The sequence below is a fragment of the Brassica rapa genome, chromosome A07 (genome assembly GCF_000309985.2).
Source record: "Brassica rapa cultivar Chiifu-401-42 chromosome A07, CAAS_Brap_v3.01, whole genome shotgun sequence".
Lineage (NCBI taxonomy): Eukaryota > Viridiplantae > Streptophyta > Magnoliopsida > Brassicales > Brassicaceae > Brassica > Brassica rapa.
In genome coordinates this window covers 17,978,858-18,000,023 of record NC_024801.2, presented here as the reverse complement: position 1 = coordinate 18,000,023, position 21,166 = coordinate 17,978,858, and the positions used below count along the sequence as shown (strand labels likewise).

The following is a 21,166-nucleotide window of genomic DNA, read 5'->3' as shown; positions in this document are numbered from 1 at the left end:
AACGCGTGTAACTAAGTTGGGCTTTTAAAAACTAAAGCCCATATTAGGCCCACCTATATCATTTCTGCGAAAATTCTTGGAAGCAAATTCAATCGAAGACGAAACATTCGAAGAAGAATCGAAAGCAAAACCATCGGAGTTCATTTCAATTGAGAGTTGGGGGCATGGGTGATCATCTGGTGAGAGCGGAGGAATTCGAGAAGAAGGCAGAGAAGAAGCTCAACGGATGGGGAATCTTCGGATCTAAGTACGAAGACGCTGCCGATCTCCTCGAGAAAGCTGCTAATTCCTATAAACTCGCCAAATCATGTAAAGTTTTCCTTTTTCTTTCTGGGTTTTTCTCAGAAAAAGATATGATTTGATATTACGTTATTTTGATCCATTAGAGTTGCTCATTGGGTCTAGTAGCTAGACCTGTTTGATTGATATTAAAAAGGTTTTATCTTGTGTTGATGTGTTCAGTATATGATTGTTTCAGGGGATCAAGCTGGAAAGGCTTATCTTAAACTTGCTGATTGTCACTTAAAGGTTAGTGCTTTTGTCCTAAGAGCATGATGAATGTGTTGAACTATTATGTAGTAATGTATATGATAGCATTTCTGTCTATTTGCAGTCGGACAGCAAACATGATGCTGCTAATGCCTATGCTGAAGCTGCTAAATGCTACAAGAAAGTTGACACTAATGGTATGTAGAGAGATCACTAGAATATTTATATCCTAAAGACGTTATTTTGTTAATTGACATGTCTGTGATATGGGAGTGGTTATCAACTTTCTTTTGTGTGTTTCCTTTTCGCTATGCATGTGTATCGTTGTCTTAACATAGCCATGATCTTGTATGCAGAGGCTGCATCTTGTTTAGAGCGAGCAGTGAATATATTCTGCGAGATAGGGAGGCTTAACATGGCTGCGAGATACTACAAGGTACCATTTAGTCTCCTTTGAGCAAAATAAAATATTACACTCTTTAAATACTCTCTTCATTGCTCCTTTTTTTTTTTTTTACTTTTATGTATATTGGATCCAGTAAAAATGTTTTCCGTACACTTAAGTAAGATTGTTTTCTGTAATTGGTTTTGTACTGATGGGTACATTATGGTTTACAGGAAATTGCTGAGTATTATGAAGCTGACCAGAAAATCGATCAGGCTATTGCTTACTATGAAAAGGCAGCTGAGTTTTTTCAGAATGAAGAAGTGACGACTTCTGCAAACCAGTGCAATCTAAAGGTGGCGCAATATGCTTCCCAGTTGGAGCAGTAAGATTTATATGAACCTTCCCTGAGTTTCTGCTTTCTCGTCCTTTGGTATTGACATGCTTACAGTACTCAGTTGAATCCGTACATTGTTTGTATTCATGATGTTGTTCACTATGCACGGGCAGCAATGATGGCTTTTTATTTAATTTTCTTTGGATGGATGGATGGATTGATAAGGGCTTGGTGTATTTTTGACAGGTATGAGAAGGCAATCAAGATTTATGAAGATATAGCACGCCATTCCCTGGGGAATAACTTGCTTAAGTATGGAGTTAAGGGCCATCTTCTCAATGCCGGCATGTGCCACCTTTGCAAAGCTGATGTTGTATCCATCACCAATGCTCTGGAGAAATATCAGGTTCGTTAACATCAGCATTCGTGTGTTGTCCTTTCAGGAACTATGACAGGATTTATAACTTCTACTTCTCTGCAGGATCTGGATCCAACTTTTACAGGAACACGAGAATGCAAGTTCTTATCGGTAAGGCTTAAAAACTGAGTTTTGTAGTGATTATGAGAGTGTAGCTTAGCGTAATGTATGCTAACTTAAGTGTTTTTAATTCCCCCGGATAGGACCTTGCTGGTGCCATCGATGAAGAAGACATCGCAAAGTTCACAGACGTTGTCAAGGAATTTGATAGCATGACTCCTCTGGTATGGGCCCATTGCATACCAACAAAGTTTGAATAAGAATGTCTTTCTTTTTAACCTTGTCTGATCTTTATCATGGAATTGGTATTGTTGGCAGGATTCATGGAAGACAACTATGTTGTTGAGGGTGAAGGAGAAGCTGAAGGCAAAGGAGCTTGAGGAGGATGATCTTACCTAAACATACCCTCTCTATCCATCCGGGAGCTTTGCTTATTAATCGTTTCTGGTGTGTATCTTCATTTGTGTTCATGTCACTTCATGTTCCACTCTTGGTTGATTTTATTGTGTCTGGTTATGAGTTTCTTAAGAGGTTTGTTCAAAATTGGTTTGTTTGATATCAAAAGACTACATTTGCTCTGCTTCTCATTACTTCTATGGAGATTTGCTTCTATTTATTTACATATAATAATAAGTGTTCGTTCAGACAATATAATATAGTAAGCAGATACTCTTTAACACAAATTCTCAATGTCATCGACCATAACAAGCAAAGCAATGATAAAAGCATAATCCACTTCTGGATTTACACTAACACTAAAGTTGTATTTCCCTTTGCAGTAACTTCCCCATGTAAACTTATGCGTAACCTGCAAGCATCCCCATAACAACAAAAAGATTTCAAATTTTCACCAATGTCTTCTAACAAAAGAGAGATTAATTAAGAGATGTGTCTTAGTCTTTTTTACCCCTACCCCGGCGATGAGAGCATCAGATTTGAAAACTTTGAATGAGATATTTGAGTATCCACCTGAAGCATGAAAATCACAAGCACTGCTCTTCTTGATGTTACTATTCTCAGCCAAGAAAACATCCACTGATGTTTTCAACGACATGGCTGAAGATTGCTGTACCGTGAACAGCAAGTCTTCTTTATCTTTGCTCTCTCCTCCATGCACTTCCCATTTCCTCTTCAACCTAATCCCCTGTACACATACATACACAATCTCAAGATAACACAATCTCAGTGGAGGCTTCAAAGATTGAATGTTTTTGTAAACCTTTTGGCGCATTGTGAGGACTATGAAACCAGCAGGATCACGCATAACCCTTTTACGGTTAAACCCCCAAGCTTGTCCATCAATTTGCAGGAGGATATTCCCACTAGGATCAACCACTTGGTAATGATCTTTTGAGAAGTTTATAACTTTCCTCTTCACCATTAGTTCCATTGGGTATGGATTACAGAATTGGTCGCCTACTACGCTTATGGGAGGATCTCCTACTTGCCATTCTGTTTTCTTGTTCTTTGGCATTGATTCTATATTTGAATAAACTCAAGAAAGAAGAAGAAGAAGAAGAAGAAGAAGAAGAAGAAGAAGGTTGCAAAAGATTATGAAAGGCTCTTTGCTTTAGAGCCCTTGATAATCCTCTCCTTATGATGATAATTTGTCAAGAACAGTTTTCACATTTTCTTTTGAAATATATCAACTAGAAAACAAATTTTGCAACTTTTCAAAATTGGTGTTGTTACTTTCTCTGGTTATGAAATCAGAGTTTTATTCTCAACCCTATATTGTAAACCCAAAAATAAACTAATTCCTTAAATATAGAAACAAAATAACTAAGCAATCTGCTATTTCCAGGTTCAATCAGATTCCCAGGACACAAAACCGGACCACAGATTTCCTATCCGAAATTTTAAATCAAGCCAATTGATATGTTAAGCTTAGGTATTCTGACATATGTTATTCAAATTTATAGGTAATATATTATTTTATTTATAGATTTTGAGAAATTTAAAATATATAATGATTTAAAACTTTAAAAATAATTTAAATGGGTTATCCAAACTCGAACCAAACCCGCAAAGATCCAAATCAAACTCAAACCAAAATTTAGAAACATCCTAATAGGGCTGAAATCTTTGACCCTGAAAACCCGAAACGCAAACCGATCAGAACCAAACCCGTATGGGTACCCGAAAGCCCATCCCTAGTCATTATTAATATCGTATATTGTCATCATATAATTATTCGTATTTTATACGTACCATCATATAAGTAATCATATAATTAATAGTATTTTATGCGTACCATCATATAAATAATTATATATAATATATTTTTAAAACTTAATATGAAATGTAAAAACCATAATTTGAGTTGGTATTTCAAATTGGGCTTTGTATTGTATTTTTCTTATATATATTGACAACATTTTTTTACAATGGTTATTGAAAAATAGTTTAGTAAAAAAATCTATTTTTGAATATATGTATATTTTTTAATCAATTTTTGATATAAATCAACTTTGAATCATTATTTTGATTTGAAATATGTATATAAAGTTTAAAAAAAAAATTTATGGTTAGTTTAGAAAAAAAAGTTTTAGTTAATTAGATTGATCCATTTTCGTATATTTTAAAACTGGTCCAGATAGATAGTTTCTTATAATATGATTGACTTTCAATTTTTCTTAATAACATAAACCCATTATTTTTTTTCTTAATACTACTGTTTTTGTTTCCAAACAAAATTAACTTTTTTTTAAAGACTATAATCCATATTTTCAAACACTTCAAATTTTTTTAATAGTCCTATTCAAGTTTTCAAACACTCAATTTGTACTTGAGTTTTAATAATATAGATAGGTAGCAAAATTTGATTTCGAACTCACAGCATTTTTCAGGTAAGACTGTAAGAGTAAGTTAGACTATGTATGAATTCTTGGAGATGCTATATCATCTCCTACACTGCCCAAGAAACTCTTACAGTGTCCCATCATCCTAGACAAATATGATTATTTAAATACAAAAAAATACTATATTGATCTCCACGAAGCACAAGTACAAACATCAAAGGTAAAAACTGTGAAACTATGCTCATTTCAACCATCTAAAGCTTTTGGATAAAACAACTATACATTGATAGCTAGTGAGATAGCCTCACCGGTATCATTGGTTATCAAGCTTGTCAACATTCTCCTCTTCAGTAGCATTGCACTCCACCGTAGTTTCTTCCAAAGCCTCAGGAACATCCTTAGAGGCTGGTGTGCTTTTCTGAGATTGCAGACCCGTAGAACGAGCAAGATCAATCCATTGCTGCAAACATTTTTAATGAAAAGTTAGAATTAAGATAACAAAGAAGAAACCAAATTACAGACATGTAACTCTGACCTGTGTTCCAAAATATGAGTTAAGTGTCCTGACAACAAATGAAATTGTATTCACTAGTAAAGGTTGCGAAGAAAGCTCATCAGATATACGATGCTCTATTAATCCAGCTATTATCTGCATTTTAAAGACACTTTGATGTTAAGAGGCATAAATTGAATACAAAGAACATCACTGTCATGCAGCATGGAAACATCATTCATACCTGGTAACGAAGGTTTGCAGAAGTTCCCAAGAAACCTCCATACACCATTGCTGTCTTCAGAAGAGGAGATCTCTTAGGTTTCTGAGCAACAACCAACTCTGGTTTAATCACTTTTCGAACACCATTCAACGCATTTGAAGCTCCCACAGCTGCAAAACTGGAAACAACTCCAACACCTGCAAGCTTCAAGCCACCAACAATAACAGCAGCGACTCTAAGATTCAAGTTCCACTCTCTTCCAGCAAGACTTTTCTGAAATGCATTGTCAGGTATGGATCCTAGGAGGCCTCTCAAGGCGTCTATGCTGTCTGGTCCAGCGGTCTCATCAGCATAGGAAAGAAAAGACAAAGTAGGTGCAGGAAGCCAAACCGTGAAGAAATCAACAACTGATCCTCTCACTGTATCGGTTATAACATAATCTAGCTCTTCAAAGAAGTTCTCTTTTCGCTTCTCGTATTGTGCTAGAAGTGTGGTTGTTATTGATATGGACTCTTCAATAGCTAACCTGTTAAGAAACTTGGGGTCTGCCAACAACCTTTCTCTGAAACCCTGGAACCGCTGAGCAAGCTCAGAGATGAGAGGATACTGCTCCAAATCAAACAAGTTCTGCAGAACCTCAGGTGACACCAAACCAAGATCCAATCCATTTTGAATATCCTGTAAGCATGACAAAACATTACATCAAAGTTTAGCTCAAATGAGAACAGAAGTGAACTGCTTAGTGAAAACTCACCTGTGGAAGAGCATCTCTTCTTCTGCCAGCTGCATTCATCACTCGAGCAATCTCTGCTCGGTCAAAGCAGTTTCTACTACAAGGTCTAGCTGCAGAATACCACAAGAAATCAGCAACTGGAGTTTCTCCCTCTCTTCGCAGGTACTGTCTTTCAGGGTCAAGCAACACAACAACTTGGTTTTTCTTTGGGAACTTCCTCGAGATCCTTGCTGGCAAACCTGTTCCTCTTGAACCATACTCAACATGACTTGCTCCTGTCACAACTAACAGCAGACCAGTCCCACCTCCATCTGCTACTGCTTGTAGAATAACTTGTGACATTGTGTGGTCTTCCACAACTCTTGCTTGTGCAGACAGATAAGAGCTTGGTCCAAAGGGAACGATCTGTGTAGGGAGGCTCATGTCGAATGTAGATCTACGTGAAAACGAAGAGAAGCCTGAGATGAACCCGGAGCCAGCAGGGGGAGTGTAGAGTTTGCGCTCAGACTTTGAAAGACCGCGGATACCTTCTGCTTGGACAGTTCTTAAAACCTACATCATATTAAGTAGAATGCTGTCAGCTCTCATCAGAGTCGATAAGGCTTACCATCTTCACAGCTTGAAGAGCATTGCATTACATCTAAAAACCAGTAGAGAAGCATGTAACAAAAATGAAATCAAGCAGCATGATCAAAAGGTTCAAGAGATAAACCCTGGACATGGCCTGATCTGAGATTTAGAGAGCCATAAACAACTTTTGATTAATCTTACTAAAATGATTTAGACAATTTGAGGGCTATGCAGCTATGTTAGCTCTTTAAAATTTGGGGGGCCGAAGCTAATGTTCGTCGGCTGTGCCTAGAACCAGCCCTGATTACAATAATAAGCTAAACCAAAAACCAAAGAGTTAACTACACCCCAAAAAGATCAAGAGATAAACCCTGGACTACAGTAATTAGCTAAACCAAACCAAAGAGTTAACTACACCCCAACATCAAACTGTAAACTTTGTAAATTATAACTTTTTGAAGACTCTACCTTGAGAGGAGTGCCACAAGCAATGAGTCTAACAGCGTTATCACGACAATAAGTTAAAAGGGGTTCATATTCTTGCCAAAGTTGAGCTGGCCAATCTGTTACATAAGACTTCAACGTCTCTCCGTCAATCCTGCCATCAAAAAAGTTGATTCCTTTCAGCACATAAAAAAAAACACTAAACAAATATTCAAGAAACTTGAGCTGCAAATCTCAACCTCTTATCCATGTACTGGTTGAGCTGTTCCTGCAAATCAAGAGGGAACGCTTCCAACGCCACAGAGATTTGACGCTCGCTCTCGAGGCATCTCTTCCTCAAGTTTCTGACTATTTCGAGTTCGAGTTCTTTATCGTCTTTGGTAGGAACCTGCTCAGCTTCCCCGAGGTAGACGACCCTTGCGTTCATCAGCTTCTCCCACACCTTCTTCTTGTCTTTCCCCATAGCCATCGGTTCACCGATAGCTGTCGCGTCATAGATTCTTGACGTTATAGTCTCTTCCTTGTTCACTGACGTAGACTGCGGCGGTGGAGGAGGAGGAGGAGTTGCTGGTTCCGCAGGAGAGGTCACAGTGGCGGAAGAGGTCTCTTCTGAGGCTAAAGAGACAGACGGCTTTAGAAACAGGGAAGCAGCGGCGGAGAGGAGTGGCGGCGCGAGGAGAATAGCGCGGCGGGAGAAGGCGGTTGAGGAAGGAGGGTCGGAATCAGAGAGAGCAACGATGGATAGAGAATTGTTCTTTCTAGTGAGGTTAATCGGGAGATGAAGGCCATGGCGGCGAGGAAGGGAGGAGGAGGAGGAGGAGGAGAGGCAGGGGAAGTGAAGGGATGGTTGAGAAGCGAAGAGATCATTCGTGGCCGTGAGTTTCATTTTCAGACAGGAGTGACCTGTTTGTACACGTCAGCTAGTTACATCGGTCGAACGACGGAACTAATAAGAAGAGCCATCTTAACACATTATGTCATTTTTCCTCTGATAATCTGGGAAGATAAGATAGCCACTTCATTTTCTCATTTTTTTCAAATATTTATTTCGTTTTTTGGTCAATACAAATATTTATTTCTATGGTGCAGAAAATCCATATTTGTTTCGGAGACTTTGAACTAAAAAACCATATGAGTAGTTTACTAACGATTTATTAATGTTTTTATAACAAAAATAATTGAGTTTTAAATTGGATAAAGTGAATTATGCAGACTAATAAAAAAAATAAAAATAAAATTCAACATTGTGTAAATAAAATTGTCACTCGTAGAATTGTTTTGGTTTGTTATATAGTATAATAATCAAACATTGAAAAATAAACTCTCGAGTGACAAAACACTAATATTTCTCTTATGATATTTACGTTAGTAATATTTTGTTTGTCAATTGGTGTTCTAAGAATACGAAGATTAGACTAAGAAAAAAAGAATAAAATTTGAATAAAATGATTAATATCTAAAAAGTAAAATTACAGTAAATATGTTTATTCAATATTTATGGGATTATAGCCACTTTTATGGGATTTATATGTTTATTCAATATATTTTACTGTATCTTTTAGATATAAAATTTGAAAATTATTTTTTTTATCAAAAATATATATACAATGTACAAAAATATTGTTAGACTATAAGTAGACATTTCGTAAAAAATTAGAATACCCAAAATCATTTTTCATTGTTTATTAAATCCATAAATTTTCGAATTGATTTATTTATATCTTTAGGATTTTTTCTAGTTCAGAATTTTTTTTTTATTCAGCTAAAATACCCAATATATCAACAAAATAATAAAACTGATCGAGGTAAATGAAAAGAAAAACTCAAAAACATCTAAAACACATACAAAGCAAGAGTCGAACCCGTGACTTGACGATATTGGGCCGGCGCAACCTTTATTGATTAGAGGCCCTAAAGTATCTAAACACGGAGCTCTGATCTGAATCTGATCCACCAATTGCACTTCTTTGTTTTCCAATCTTAAGATCCAAACCTCTCGCCGTACCTAACCTCACGCGCCACCGCCATGTCCACTCCACCGACGACCCTCCCCGTCACCAATCAGCAAGCTGTTCAATCCCAGCCACCAATCAACACTCCCGCCTTCCGCACCTTCTTCTCACGCCTCTCCGCCTCGATCCGCGACGGCTTATCACAACGCCGCCCCTGGGCGGAGCTCGTCGATCGGAGCTCCATGGCGCGACCTGAATCCCTCACCGACGCCTTGTCCCGGATCCGGAAGAATCTCGCCTACTTCAAGGTGAACTACGTCGCCGTCGTCTCCCTCGTCCTCGCCTTCTCCCTTTTCTCGCATCCTCTCTCGCTCCTCGTCCTCCTCGGCCTCCTCGCCGGGTGGATGTTCCTCTACCTCTTCCGCCCGTCGGATCAGCCGCTCGTCGTCTTCGGGCGCACCTTCTCGGATCGAGAGACTCTCCTTGCTCTCGTCTTGTCTACGATCGTTGTCGTGTTTATGACGAGCGTTGGATCGCTTTTGACGTCCGCGTTGATGGTTGGAGTCGCGATTGTTTGCGTTCACGGCGCGTTTGTGGTTCCGGATGATCTGTTCATGGACGATCAAGAGCCTGCTAACGCTGGGTTACTCTCCTTCCTTGGTGGCTCTGCTACTTCGGCGGCGGCTTCAGCTGTTGCTGGGAGAGTTTAAACTTAGAGAAGAGGTGAGAGGTTTCTCTTGACAATTGTTGTTGTTTCATCTTCTAATCTGGGATTTGTGTTATGATGTTAAATGTTTAATCACATGGAAGCATTTTAGCTTTGATTATATTTCTGATCATTTGGTTTGTATAATTTGGAGTTAGAATCTTTCATGTTTTGTGGTTGGAACAGACATGACTATCTTGGTTTTGTTTTTGTCTGAAGTTGATCAAAAGGCTATGTGTGTTTCATGATATTAAGGTGTTGATTGTTTGCAGTTTCTACATTGGTTTTTGGTTTTTGTTTTTCAAAATCTACATTTTTGTCCAATCAAGATTTCTAAAAAAGTGATTCCCTACAATTTAGGGAAACTAAAACTTATATTATTGCCAATCAAGATTTTAACAAAGGAGATTTCCTAAAAAATAGGAAAACTAGATTTTAGATGTTTAACTAACTTTTCAATGAAAAACCAAAATCCTTGTTTTGTTGGCTTTTGAAGATATGCACGAGTACTACTTTTTGATAAATATATAAATACAATATATTAACACTACTTAGATGTATATGTTTGTTAAACTCTACACTCTTTTCTTACGTATTTTATTGTATTATTTTTATATTAAAAAATTTAATCAGTAGGAAAATATTTCTTTTTTACAAAAATTCAATAATTAAAAAACAATTTAATATATTTTTCGAATAACAGACATAATATTTTAATACATTTTAATAATAAAATATAAACTTTTACATAGTTTATTTATGATTTATTTTATTGCTATAAAATTCATAAAACTGAAAAATAATTCAAAAAAAAAATCAAAATCAAATTAAACATAAATATAAAAGTAAAAATCTAAAAACTAATAACTAAAAATAAAAACTCTGAAAACCATTTTGTGTTGATTCTTTTTAGATTTTCTCAATCATAGTATTTTGATATATTTTAATGATAATTTTAAAATTTTATTGATATTTTCTACATTTTAATATAAATTTCAATAATTTTATTAGTATTTTTTTGTATTGTCTTAAAATAAATCATCTCATTTTATAAAAACAAAACAGTAATTTCGAAAAATAAATTTTAACCTAAAATACACAAATCAAAAACCAAAAACTAAAACTAAAAACCAAAAACTAAAAACGAAAATCAAAATCAAAATCTAAAAACTAAAACTAAAAACTAAAATCAAAAACTAAAATCTAAAAGCCAGAAACTAAAACCAAAAACTAGTGAAACAATCATCACCTAAGAATGTGTGGTTCTGTTTTTGATAGTCTTGATTTATCTCAACACACCAGAAGTTCCATCATCGTTATTGTGCCAAACGATTATATGACTAATGATCGGTTACGTAGACGCTCTTATATACAGACTTTCAGAGTTAAGTACTTAGCCAAACTTTGATAATAAAAAAAGTAGTAGTTAACCAAACTTATTCTTACACGGTTTAGACTTGAACAGTATAACAATCTTTTACACTGTGTTGTACAATGTTGTTTTCTAGTTTGTGTTACTTCTTATAGCTTATTAAATAGTAGGGGGTACAATGTGTGCATAGTATAGAGTCATTCGTATCCAAGTGTGTTTTTATGGGTTTTCACTTTGTTATGCAAAGTTTATTGTTACATTTCTGTGTGCTAGATAGAATATCCACATATGGTGTAACTATTCTTTGAGATTTTGCGTTGCTTTTGACCTTTTTTGCTGTTTTGGAGGGTTTGCTCTTCGTGCTACTACATATACCATCTTTGTATCTATTCTTCCAAAAAAATTAGTTGAGACGAACAAAATTTGTGATGACATCTACAAAATTTATTGCATAGTAAATATTTTTATTTCTTGCAACCATATTGTATCCATGGGGATGATACGTGACATTCTCTGGAGATAAAATGGTCAATTTTTTAGATTCAGACTGTAAGTGTTTGAATTGGAATACAATTGAACTTTTAAACTGAACTTCAAAAGCTACATATCTAACGGGCTAAGCAACTGTCTTATTAAAGAAGAGAAGTAAAGATACATCAACGTCGAAGCACTAAACCTCGTAAGTCACAACCCTTCTCTTCATTTTCAGTCACCTTCAAGTTTTCAAAGTCGTGTGTCGTCTTCTTGAACTTCACATTATTATACTTCTCACCTTTGAGGGTACTTTCGTCATTCACCATGACAAACTGGCTTTGTAAACACACATTCGCACACTTGGGCTTTAGCAGATCTAGTTATCAGTTATCACTGTCTCATGGGACCCACAAATATAGCCGTTGGAGGAGAAGTGAAGGAGAGCGGTTTGTTATCAACAGGCCAGCTCCGGCGCATTAACCGAAGGCTGGTCTAGTGGTCTGCAAACAAAAAAGTGTTGTCTTTTTATTTTTTATCTGCTTACTTTATTCAGATGATCAATGCTTTTGATCTCTTCCTCAGATTTGGCATTAGTATTGCCTAATAATTGTATTATTTTCAGAAAATTCACAAGCTGATAATTGTATTATTTTCATTATGAATCGTGATAACTGTTTTGCTTTAAAATAGTTTTGAAACGTTTAGCATCGTTCATATTCATATTTAAAAGGAAGCTCTAGTACGGAGTATTTTTTTTTCATATAAATTAGACATAATAGGATAGAGTTGTTATTCAGAACAATCTTGTTATCAAATTTAGTAAAATGAGTAGTTTACCAAAAAAAACCCGTGATAATTCTCATTACAAAATAGTTATCACTTATCAGTCTTTGCGAGAACAAACATTTTTGTATTGTGGTTAAATGGTTTTAGTTATTTGAAATTCATAACCAAAATAATGTTATGAGATCTTTAAAACTAGGGACTAGTCCAAATATCCCAAGAGGTAGAAGTATATTTTAATCATACAATCAAACAAAATGACATGAGTTAGATCAACCCAAGGGAAAAAATAGCCGTTGGAGATCATTTAGTATTAGCCAAGACAGAGAGCCCTTTGCTCCACCCACCAACCTTTTATTGCCATCACCTGATCTGTCTCTTCTTTCCTTTTTTCTCTCACTAAAAGATAAAAATAACACAAAGATTCTCTCTCTCTAAGATGGTCACGTGCTGTGTTCTTTTCCAACTAAACCCATCTCTCACTTTACAAAACTCTTTTAAACCCTGTTACATCCTCTTCATTAATTAGGAAACTTATTCAACCTTCTTCACCTTCCCATGGAGTTTACTACCAAAAGTCAACCCTTTGATCAGCCTCAGGCTTCACTTCGAAGCCGTTTTTTCCTTCACCTAATCATGTTCCTCCTTTTCTTTGTCTCTACCGGATCAAGCCAAGCCTGGGACGGTGTAGTGATCACACAAGCTGACTACCAAGGTCTCCAAGCGGTCAAGCAAGAGTTTATTGACCCAAGAGGCTTCTTGAGAAGCTGGAACGGTTCTGGTTTAAATGCTTGCTCTGGAGGTTGGGCAGGAATCAAATGTGCCCAAGGTCAAGTTATAGTGATTCAGCTTCCATGGAAGTCTCTTGGAGGTAGAATATCTGAGAAAATAGGACAGCTTCAAGCTCTACGTAAGCTTAGTCTCCATGACAACAACCTCGGAGGCTCTATCCCAATGTCTTTAGGACTCATTCCTAATCTCAGAGGAGTTCAGCTTTTCAACAACCGTCTCTCCGGCTCCATCCCTGCTTCTCTAGGTCTCTCTCGTTTCCTTCAAACCCTTGATCTCAGCACTAACCTTCTTTCTCAAGGTATTCCACAGAATCTTGCTGATTCTACTAAGCTTCTTAGGCTTAACCTCAGCTTCAACTCACTCTCTGGTCAAGTCCCAGTGAGTCTCACCCGTTCTTCTTCTCTTCAGTTTCTTGCCCTTGACCACAACAACCTCTCTGGTCCAGTCTTAGACACTTGGGGTAACAACAACACTTCTCCTAGTCTCCGTGTCTTGTCTCTTGACCACAACTCTCTCACTGGTCCATTCCCATTTTCCCTCTGCAAGTTACTTCAGCTACAAGTCTTCTCCCTTAGTCATAACAGGATCGGTGGAGCCCTACCTTCTGAGTTAAGCAAACTCACTAAGCTTAGAACAATGGATATTAGTAGTAACAGTGTTAGTGGTCAGATTCCTGAAACTCTAGGGAACATTTCTTCTCTTACACATGTTGATTTGTCTCAAAACAAACTCACCGGAGAGATTCCTGTTTCATTGACTGGTCTCAAAAGCCTTACCTTCTTCAATGTCTCTTACAACAACTTATCTGGTCCTGTTCCTACTCTCTTATCCCAAAAGTTCAGTTCCTCCTCTTTTGTCGGAAACTTGCAGCTTTGTGGATACAGTGTTTCCACCTTGTGTCCTACTCTGAATCCTCCTCCCCCGGGATCATCCCACAGGAGTCTGAGTACCAAAGACATCCTCCTCATTGCTTCTGGAGCACTCATCATAGTTCTTGTTATCCTTGTATTTGTTCTCATCTGTTGCTTGCTGAGGAAGAAACAAGACAAATCCAAACCTAAGGGCCTAGAAGCAGGACAAGGAGCTGCAGCTGCAAAGACGGAGAAAGGAGGAGAAGCTGAAGCTGGAGGAGGAGGAGACCCCGGAGGGAAGCTAGTTCACTTTGATGGGCCAATGACGTTTACTGCAGATGATCTTCTGTGTGCAACAGCAGAGATTATGGGGAAAAGTACTTATGGAACAGTTTACAAAACTACACTTGAAGATGGAAGTCAAGTTGCAGTGAAGAGACTGAGAGAGAAGATCACCAAAAGTCAGAAAGAGTTTGAGAACGAGATTAATGTACTGGGACGCATACGTCATCCCAACCTTCTTGCACTTAGAGCTTATTACTTGGGACCCAAGGGAGAGAAGCTTGTGGTCTTTGATTACATGCCTAGAGGCAGTCTTGCCACTTTCCTCCATGGTACTAACCTCAAACTTCAAATGAAAAAAACATTAACATTGTTGTTAACTAAATGTTTTAATGTTTTGTAATTCCAGCAAGGGGACAAGATGTTCGTATCAACTGGCCTACAAGGATGAGTTTAATAAAAGGAATGGCTTGTGGGTTGTTCTACCTTCACACGCACGCAAATCTCATCCACGGAAACCTAACATCAAACAATGTACTCTTGGATGATAACATCAACGCCAAGATCTCAGATTACGGTCTTTCAAGACTAATGACAACAGCTGCAGGATCAAGCGTGATAGCAACAGCTGGTGCGTTAGGTTACAGAGCACCTGAGCTTTCGAAGCTGAAGAAAGCCAGCACGAAAACCGATGTGTATAGCCTTGGTGTGATCATATTGGAGATTTTGACAGGCAAGTCTCCGAGCGAGGCTTTGAACGGTGTGGACTTGCTGCCTCAGTGGGTTGCTGCTGCGGTGAAAGAAGAGTCGACTAATGAGGTTTTTGATGTGGAGCTGTTGAATGATGTGAACACTGTGGGAGATGAGATGTTGAATACGCTTAAACTGGCTTTGCATTGCGTGGATCCTGCACCGTCAGCAAGACCTGAAGCTCAACAGGTTATGACGCAACTCAGAGAGATTAGACCTGAAGAGACGTCAGCAACCACATCTGAACCGTTGATTGATGTTCCTGAAGCTTCTGCTTCCACAAGTCAATAGAAAAAAGAGTGGAGAGTTTTGGTAGTGGTAGATTTTGTTTTTGCAATTCTTTGATTCTTCAAGTAGTTTTGAATTTTTAGCCATTTTGTCTTTAGTTTGTGTTTGTATATTGGCTAAGCTTCCATTTCATCAAACAGAGTTCTCTGTTTTGTCAACCTTGATTGAAGAAATTAGAATTTAGGTTTGTAGAAGGTACTATGGGATAAGAGGTTCACCATCAAATAGACAGATAGATGTATACTATATAAAGAGAAGACTCATGAAATCATGAAATACATACAAAGTTGCCAAATCATTAACACATACACAGTTGCATATAAGCTTAATCGTTTAAAACTTTTAACTTAGGAAATGTGAAAGAGTGACACGAAGATAAAACGTTTCTGCTTTATTATTGTAGATGATAGAGAAGAAAACAATATAGAATGGTTGGCTATTTTTATCTAGATGACACAACTGTAAAGATTGGAGATGAACAATTTAGAATGTCTTCTTTTGCAGGTTCAAAAGTCTTGATTTTGATCATTCTTGTCTTCTTCTGCTGTCTTTGATTAGGCTTTAAGTTTGGGCATTTATTTTTAATTTGGGCTTTGTTTAAAGAACCTGATGGTCACTTACAGGAAGCACAAAGTGGTAAGATTCAACGATTACGGTCCAAGTTTCCAAATTCCAATTGGTGTGTTACCATTTATACATATAATTTAAGAATTATATAAAAGTAATATTGTAGATCTTTTGGATGGAGTTTTCGTAATCTCTCACTCAGGTCTGACTCTAAATTAGACCGGTCTCCTTGTATCTTTAGAACGTGTGAAGCTCAACCACAAAATATGTTATTTTTCTTTTGTTGGACATACAAACAAACAAACCTTAGTTAGTACATATATATATGACTGGTGAGATAACCTATCGCAATAAACCATAGATATGACAACCATGTACCTAACTATGCATATGATTATTCTATACACAGATTTTAAAGATTTAGAAAAAATAATAAGAAAGTTGCTCAAAAAAATGAATAATAAAATTAAATCATTAAGTTAAAGTTATATTTTATATTATGCAAAAAAATTATATTTTACTAGTGGTATTCCGGCGCGTAAGTTTATGAGTTTTATTTTCTAATGAGTTCAAAATTGTGTTTCTGTTATCTATTTGATGGTAGTTCGTATGCTTTATTCTCTGATAAGTTATCCATTTAAATCCTACACGCACGGGATGTTGTTTGTTATATAATGTATGGTTTCTTTATGTGTTCGTATCAGTGAACGTAGAACATGTATTGTGTTTATATATCTTCAGGGTTGGTTGTATGGTTTTAATATTTGTATTATGTGTAGGTTGTAGATTTATTGGGTGTACCATAAAAAGTGCTTTGTATGCTAGATTTACTATAAACATATTTACTATATCTTTACATATTGATTTACATAATACGAAAAATAGAATAACGATTTAATATAAAAAAATTAATTACCTAGATAGGACAAAATATAATATAATAAGACACAACAAAATATATAACCCGAGTTTAAGATTGAATTCTATGAGATCTAATATCCCCTTGTTCCTAAGTAGTTCAGTAGTAGAGCGGTCGGCTGTTAATTGATTAGTCGTAGGTTCGAATCCTACTTGGTTTATTTGTTAACTGATTGAATCTTATTTTGTTATTTTATTGCTTGTTTTCAATCTAGATTGTCCAAGTATGTTTTCCTGAAATTAATTTGTGACATACAGTTTTGACAATTAGAGTATATTTTATTTTACGATATAAATGATGACAAATTAATTACATTTTGTTACATAGTTGAAAGATGAAACAATATTTCCAACCAATTGACCTAACCATATTTAAGCAAAGTGAATATTATTTTTGGAAATCTACATATATTATTTTCTCGAGTCTATATATATTCGAAGAAGCCACACACAACTTTGCATCTCTAAACTTCGTGCCAATCTCTAAACTTCGTGCCAATGATTAAGTGCATGCCCGACTATCCTATTATATTAAAGTATATCTTGCAGGGATGTTCAATCTAATAAAACCAAACCAATTAAAACCAAACCGAAATAAAGAAAGTGGTTTGGATTAGATAATACTGAATAAATCGAAGAACATTTTTTTAAAAAAAACTGCGGTAAATAAATATGGTTTGGCATATAAACCCAATAAACTGAAAAACCGATCAATTAAAATATAGTAATTATATGTAAAATATATAATATAATTAATAATATACCCATACATAATTTATTTTATTGATATGATTCATACTTAAAATGTTGATCTAGTAATTCAATATTTTATTTAGGTTAAAAGTTATTTTTTCATTTTTTCAAATTAAAAAAAAACATAATTTATACCTTTTTATTGATATTATGGATTACTAATTTTTATTATTTTTATTCTATAAAAACTACTATTATTATTAACTTAATATGCTTACTTCTTTTAAATAGTAAAAAAAATAGTCTATCTAAAAACTGAATATCTTCATGTTATATTAAAGCTGATATCTAATCATATAAAGTAAATTCATAAAATATTATAAAAAGTAAATATATTTATGGTTTTTTGGTATAAAACAGAATAAACCAAAAACCTGATGGTATATAAACTGAATCAAACCAAAGTAAACATGGTTTTAATATGGTAGCTACATTTTATAAGCCGAAATACCAAAAAAAACTGAACCAAAACGAACCGAATCCGGATTGAAACCCCTAATATCTTGTGGAAAAAAAAAGATAAAGGAAGTGAAACTTAATAAAGTGTAGAACTACAATATGTTGTTCGGTTTTCTTTTCAAATACGCTTTGTGTCAACTAAGTTTTTTATAACCGTTTAGTAGACTAATATTATATCTATCCCTATATAAATATACATATATTTGCCTGTTTCAAGTTGATCTTAGACCTACAATGTTTTCCAAACTCCCTTTTATAATTTTTTATTTTCCCATCACAGATTCTTGGAATTTTAAAGCAAAGCCAAAACTCAGCCTTTGTGACTCAAAACATTGAATTATATATGACATTCCAGTATTTGATGTTCTCACTTGAAGCAGTAATAAGCTTTTTATCTTTGCTGCGGTCAAAGAGACTTAAAGAGTTATGAATTTTTTTAGTTGAATACCGACATACTAAACTGATTTATAATCTTTATTCTTAGCTAATTTTATTTAATTTCTTTGATATGCTAAATATTGTTTGCTTTGCACATATTCAGTTTCAGCCAAATACAATAATAAGTAAAAGTCAATAGTCGATGCAATTGTATGGAATTTTATAATTTTGGATATTTTATAACTCTAAATTGAACTCATTAACCTTGACTCCTTGAGCTTTCACATTTTAAACGAACAAATAAATTCAGTAGCATATCAAATAAAGATATTCAGTAGCTCATGCTCAAGGTTAAAGGAACAAATGAAATAAAACACATACATGTTACGACATAAAATTCATAAACTGATTTATAATCTTTATTCGTAGCTAATTTTATTTAATTTCTTTGATATGCTAAATATTGTTTGCTTTGCACATATTCAGTTTCAGCCAAATACAATAATAAGTAAAAGTCAATAGTCGATGCAATTGTATGGAATTTTATAATTTTGGATATTTTATAACTCTAAATTGAACTCATTAACCTCGACTCCTTGAGCTTTCACATTTTAAACGAACAAATAAATTCAGTAGCATATCAAATAAAGATATTCAGTAGCTCATGCTCAAGGTTAAAGGAACAAATGAAATAAAACACATACATGTTACGACATAAAATTCATAATCATACTCCCAGCTAAAGCAAATGACCTCGTCAGCTGCACATTAAGCCACGACCTGTGCTCTCACTCTACCCTTGCATCTCAGTACTTTTGAAATTTCAAGAGCATTGGATAGGCTGAAGAGAAGCAATAACTTTCACCCCATCATACAAACCTTCATTTGATTTTTGGAGAAAGAGAAATGTAAGATTGCCCTCTGTTATCTCTCACCCTCATGGTTCCATCATCAAGATATCAAAAGCATCATCAAAACAAAACTTATGGGTCGTGACATAATCAAGGCCTCCTGACTGGACACAGACAAATCTTAAGTCTCTGGTTAAATCATTTTGAAGCAGAATCCAATTATCCAAACAAAATTAATTCTACAAATAACTTTTGTAACTCTCCTTCCTTCTGCTTTTTAGTAGATTAACACATATTTTAAAAAAAAATTAAAAGAGATCATCTTATCAACAAACACAGTCACAGACTTCATGTTAAATCAGGAAAAGATACTACAAACTTATCACACTTGAAACATAATTGTTCATTGCAATTACGTTAGTAAAGCTCGATGAGGATACAAAAAGGACACAAACAAACCACTACTTACCTCTGATCAGACTTCTTTCTCATCTTAAGTCAAATTTCTTTTCAAAAGGATTAATTCAGGTTAAATATCCCTCAATCTATTGAGACCAAGCACGCATCTGATGATATATTATAAGAGAGGAAGAAGAACTGTTAGCAATTCACTCAAACAAATCCATGCTACGAAGTATGTGAAAAGATAGTTGAAGATTCACCTGAATTGGATCATGAAGTCCCATATTTTCGCGAACACTCAGAGCACAACAATGGAATGGAACCATGGAGCGACTATCATACCCTTCAACCAAACCAATAATTCTCCATCAAAATCATATAATTAAGCCACGCCGAGTGATATCAAATAATCAAACCATTTCCCAATTTAAATCCGAGAAAGCAAGAAAGAGATTATCATCGAGGCTGATGTGTTTGGATCAAGTCTCAGGGACATGATAGTGTCCCACCCACGCTCTCTCGACATAGACATGGAGGATCTTGGAGAGAAGTCGAACTAATCCACCAGAACTGAAGTCAGGCGCCACGTCGGTTTGAGTTAAAAAGAAGCTTAGATCATATCGAGTTAAAAAGAAAGAAGAACGTAGCCGTCAAAAAAAAAGAAGAAGAACGTACCCGAATAATCTCTTCGTATATATAGTCATCAATATCTAATGTTGTAATAACTTCTTCAAATCGCCCAGAATCATATTCAAATGATGATCCAACGTGTAGAGGAGAAGACAAAACGAAATCAAACATAAGTAGACAACTTAAAAAGAATGTCGATACTGGGGGTTGACTACACCAAAACATTATATCTACAACGATACAATTACATTTAAAGTATATGAAGCTTTGAGGGAATAACATGACAATTAAACAATTACAGCACGCACCTTCTGATCTAGAAGTAGCATAACGCAATCAAAGTTTGTAAGGAAACAATCAAATGAATATGATGAAGCAGTGCGATTTGATTTGGAGAGGCTTCATGACTTATTTATAGATATCAGGAATTAGGGATTATCAAATCGGTGGTGGAGATGGGTCTATGAAGTCGGCGTAGTGGGTTAATTGACCTGAGGAAGTTAATGTAATCGCTTTAAGTCTGATTCAGTGAGAAGCAGTAACGTTCTTTGGAACACTCATCGGCGCAGAAGACTCAGTAAACATATGTGGGCCTTTAATGGGATACATATAAAAAGCCGTATAATTTTAGTTGTGATGGTTTAATGGACAAACAATTAAATCTCGAAATAGAAAAGCGTATGTCGAGAACCGAACAGAAGGAAAAAACGCGGGGGGACAGATTAGGCGACACGTGTCAACAAATGCCCACCCCTAAAAAGGGATGTGGAGGGCTAAGGTGAGAGAAAACCCTGTTTTATATATATAGATAACAACTAATAAAGGGCTTAACTATAAAAACTGTTTAATTCAAATCAAATAATTTGATAAATTAGCATAATTTTATCATAATTAAATATATATATATATATATATATATATATATTGAAAAATTTACAGCAAGAAAAATTGAATGAAAAGCTGAAAAGACAGAAAAAAAGAGGGGCCACATTTACGCAAATACCA

General features: G+C 35.5%; 5 protein-coding genes and 1 long non-coding RNA gene across 9 annotated transcripts; 3 read left to right on the top strand and 3 right to left on the bottom strand.

Annotated features, from left to right (window-relative positions):
* The first annotated feature begins 74 nt into the window (after positions 1–74).
* LOC103830037 (alpha-soluble NSF attachment protein 2) lies at positions 75–2,311 on the top strand. Its single transcript, XM_009105734.3, has 9 exons — positions 75–309; positions 479–528; positions 614–686; positions 846–925; positions 1,108–1,259; positions 1,458–1,617; positions 1,693–1,740; positions 1,833–1,913; positions 2,008–2,311. The coding sequence occupies exons 1-9, from the start codon at positions 165–167 to the stop codon at positions 2,086–2,088; spliced, it is 870 nt and encodes a 289-aa protein (XP_009103982.1). The 5' UTR covers positions 75–164; the 3' UTR covers positions 2,089–2,311.
* Positions 2,116–3,508, bottom strand: LOC103830038 (protein LURP-one-related 14). 2 transcript variants are annotated; one of them, XM_009105737.3, is made up of 3 exons: positions 2,909–3,508; positions 2,603–2,833; positions 2,116–2,497 (listed from the first exon to the last, which is right to left on the bottom strand). In XM_009105737.3, the coding sequence occupies exons 1-3, from the start codon at positions 3,161–3,163 to the stop codon at positions 2,363–2,365; spliced, it is 621 nt and encodes a 206-aa protein (XP_009103985.1). In that variant the 5' UTR covers positions 3,164–3,508; the 3' UTR covers positions 2,116–2,362. The 2 variants fall into 2 exon arrangements, with proteins under 2 accessions (XP_009103985.1, XP_009103984.1); XM_009105736.3 differs by having other exon boundaries at positions 2,597–2,833; positions 2,909–3,507.
* A 1,061-nt stretch (positions 3,509–4,569) lies between these two features.
* On the bottom strand, positions 4,570–7,977 carry LOC103830036 (protein RETICULATA-RELATED 6, chloroplastic). The gene is made up of 6 exons (XM_009105733.3): positions 7,193–7,977; positions 6,978–7,107; positions 5,961–6,491; positions 5,228–5,884; positions 5,026–5,139; positions 4,570–4,950 (listed from the first exon to the last, which is right to left on the bottom strand). The coding sequence occupies exons 1-6, from the start codon at positions 7,837–7,839 to the stop codon at positions 4,804–4,806; spliced, it is 2,226 nt and encodes a 741-aa protein (XP_009103981.1). The 5' UTR covers positions 7,840–7,977; the 3' UTR covers positions 4,570–4,803.
* A 751-nt stretch (positions 7,978–8,728) lies between these two features.
* On the top strand, positions 8,729–9,887 carry LOC103830035 (PRA1 family protein B1). The gene has a single exon (XM_009105732.3). The coding sequence runs from the start codon at positions 8,980–8,982 to the stop codon at positions 9,613–9,615; it is 636 nt and encodes a 211-aa protein (XP_009103980.1). The 5' UTR covers positions 8,729–8,979; the 3' UTR covers positions 9,616–9,887.
* Positions 9,888–12,237: 2,350 nt separating this feature from the next.
* LOC103830033 (probable leucine-rich repeat receptor-like protein kinase IMK3) lies at positions 12,238–15,493 on the top strand. Its single transcript, XM_009105731.3, has 2 exons — positions 12,238–14,497; positions 14,575–15,493. Exons 1-2 carry the CDS (start codon positions 12,799–12,801, stop codon positions 15,204–15,206), a joined length of 2,331 nt encoding a protein of 776 aa, XP_009103979.2. The 5' UTR covers positions 12,238–12,798; the 3' UTR covers positions 15,207–15,493.
* A 3,307-nt stretch (positions 15,494–18,800) lies between these two features.
* Positions 18,801–21,078, bottom strand: LOC103830032. Of its 3 annotated transcripts, XR_625659.3 has the most exons (4): positions 20,207–21,078; positions 19,792–20,101; positions 19,599–19,695; positions 18,801–19,293 (listed from the first exon to the last, which is right to left on the bottom strand). It is a non-coding gene; the product is annotated as an uncharacterized LOC103830032 (long non-coding RNA). The 3 variants fall into 3 exon arrangements; XR_625658.3 differs by having other exon boundaries at positions 18,888–19,695; XR_004449569.1 differs by having other exon boundaries at positions 18,888–19,695; positions 20,466–21,078.
* Between the last annotated feature and the right edge of the window lie 88 nt (positions 21,079–21,166).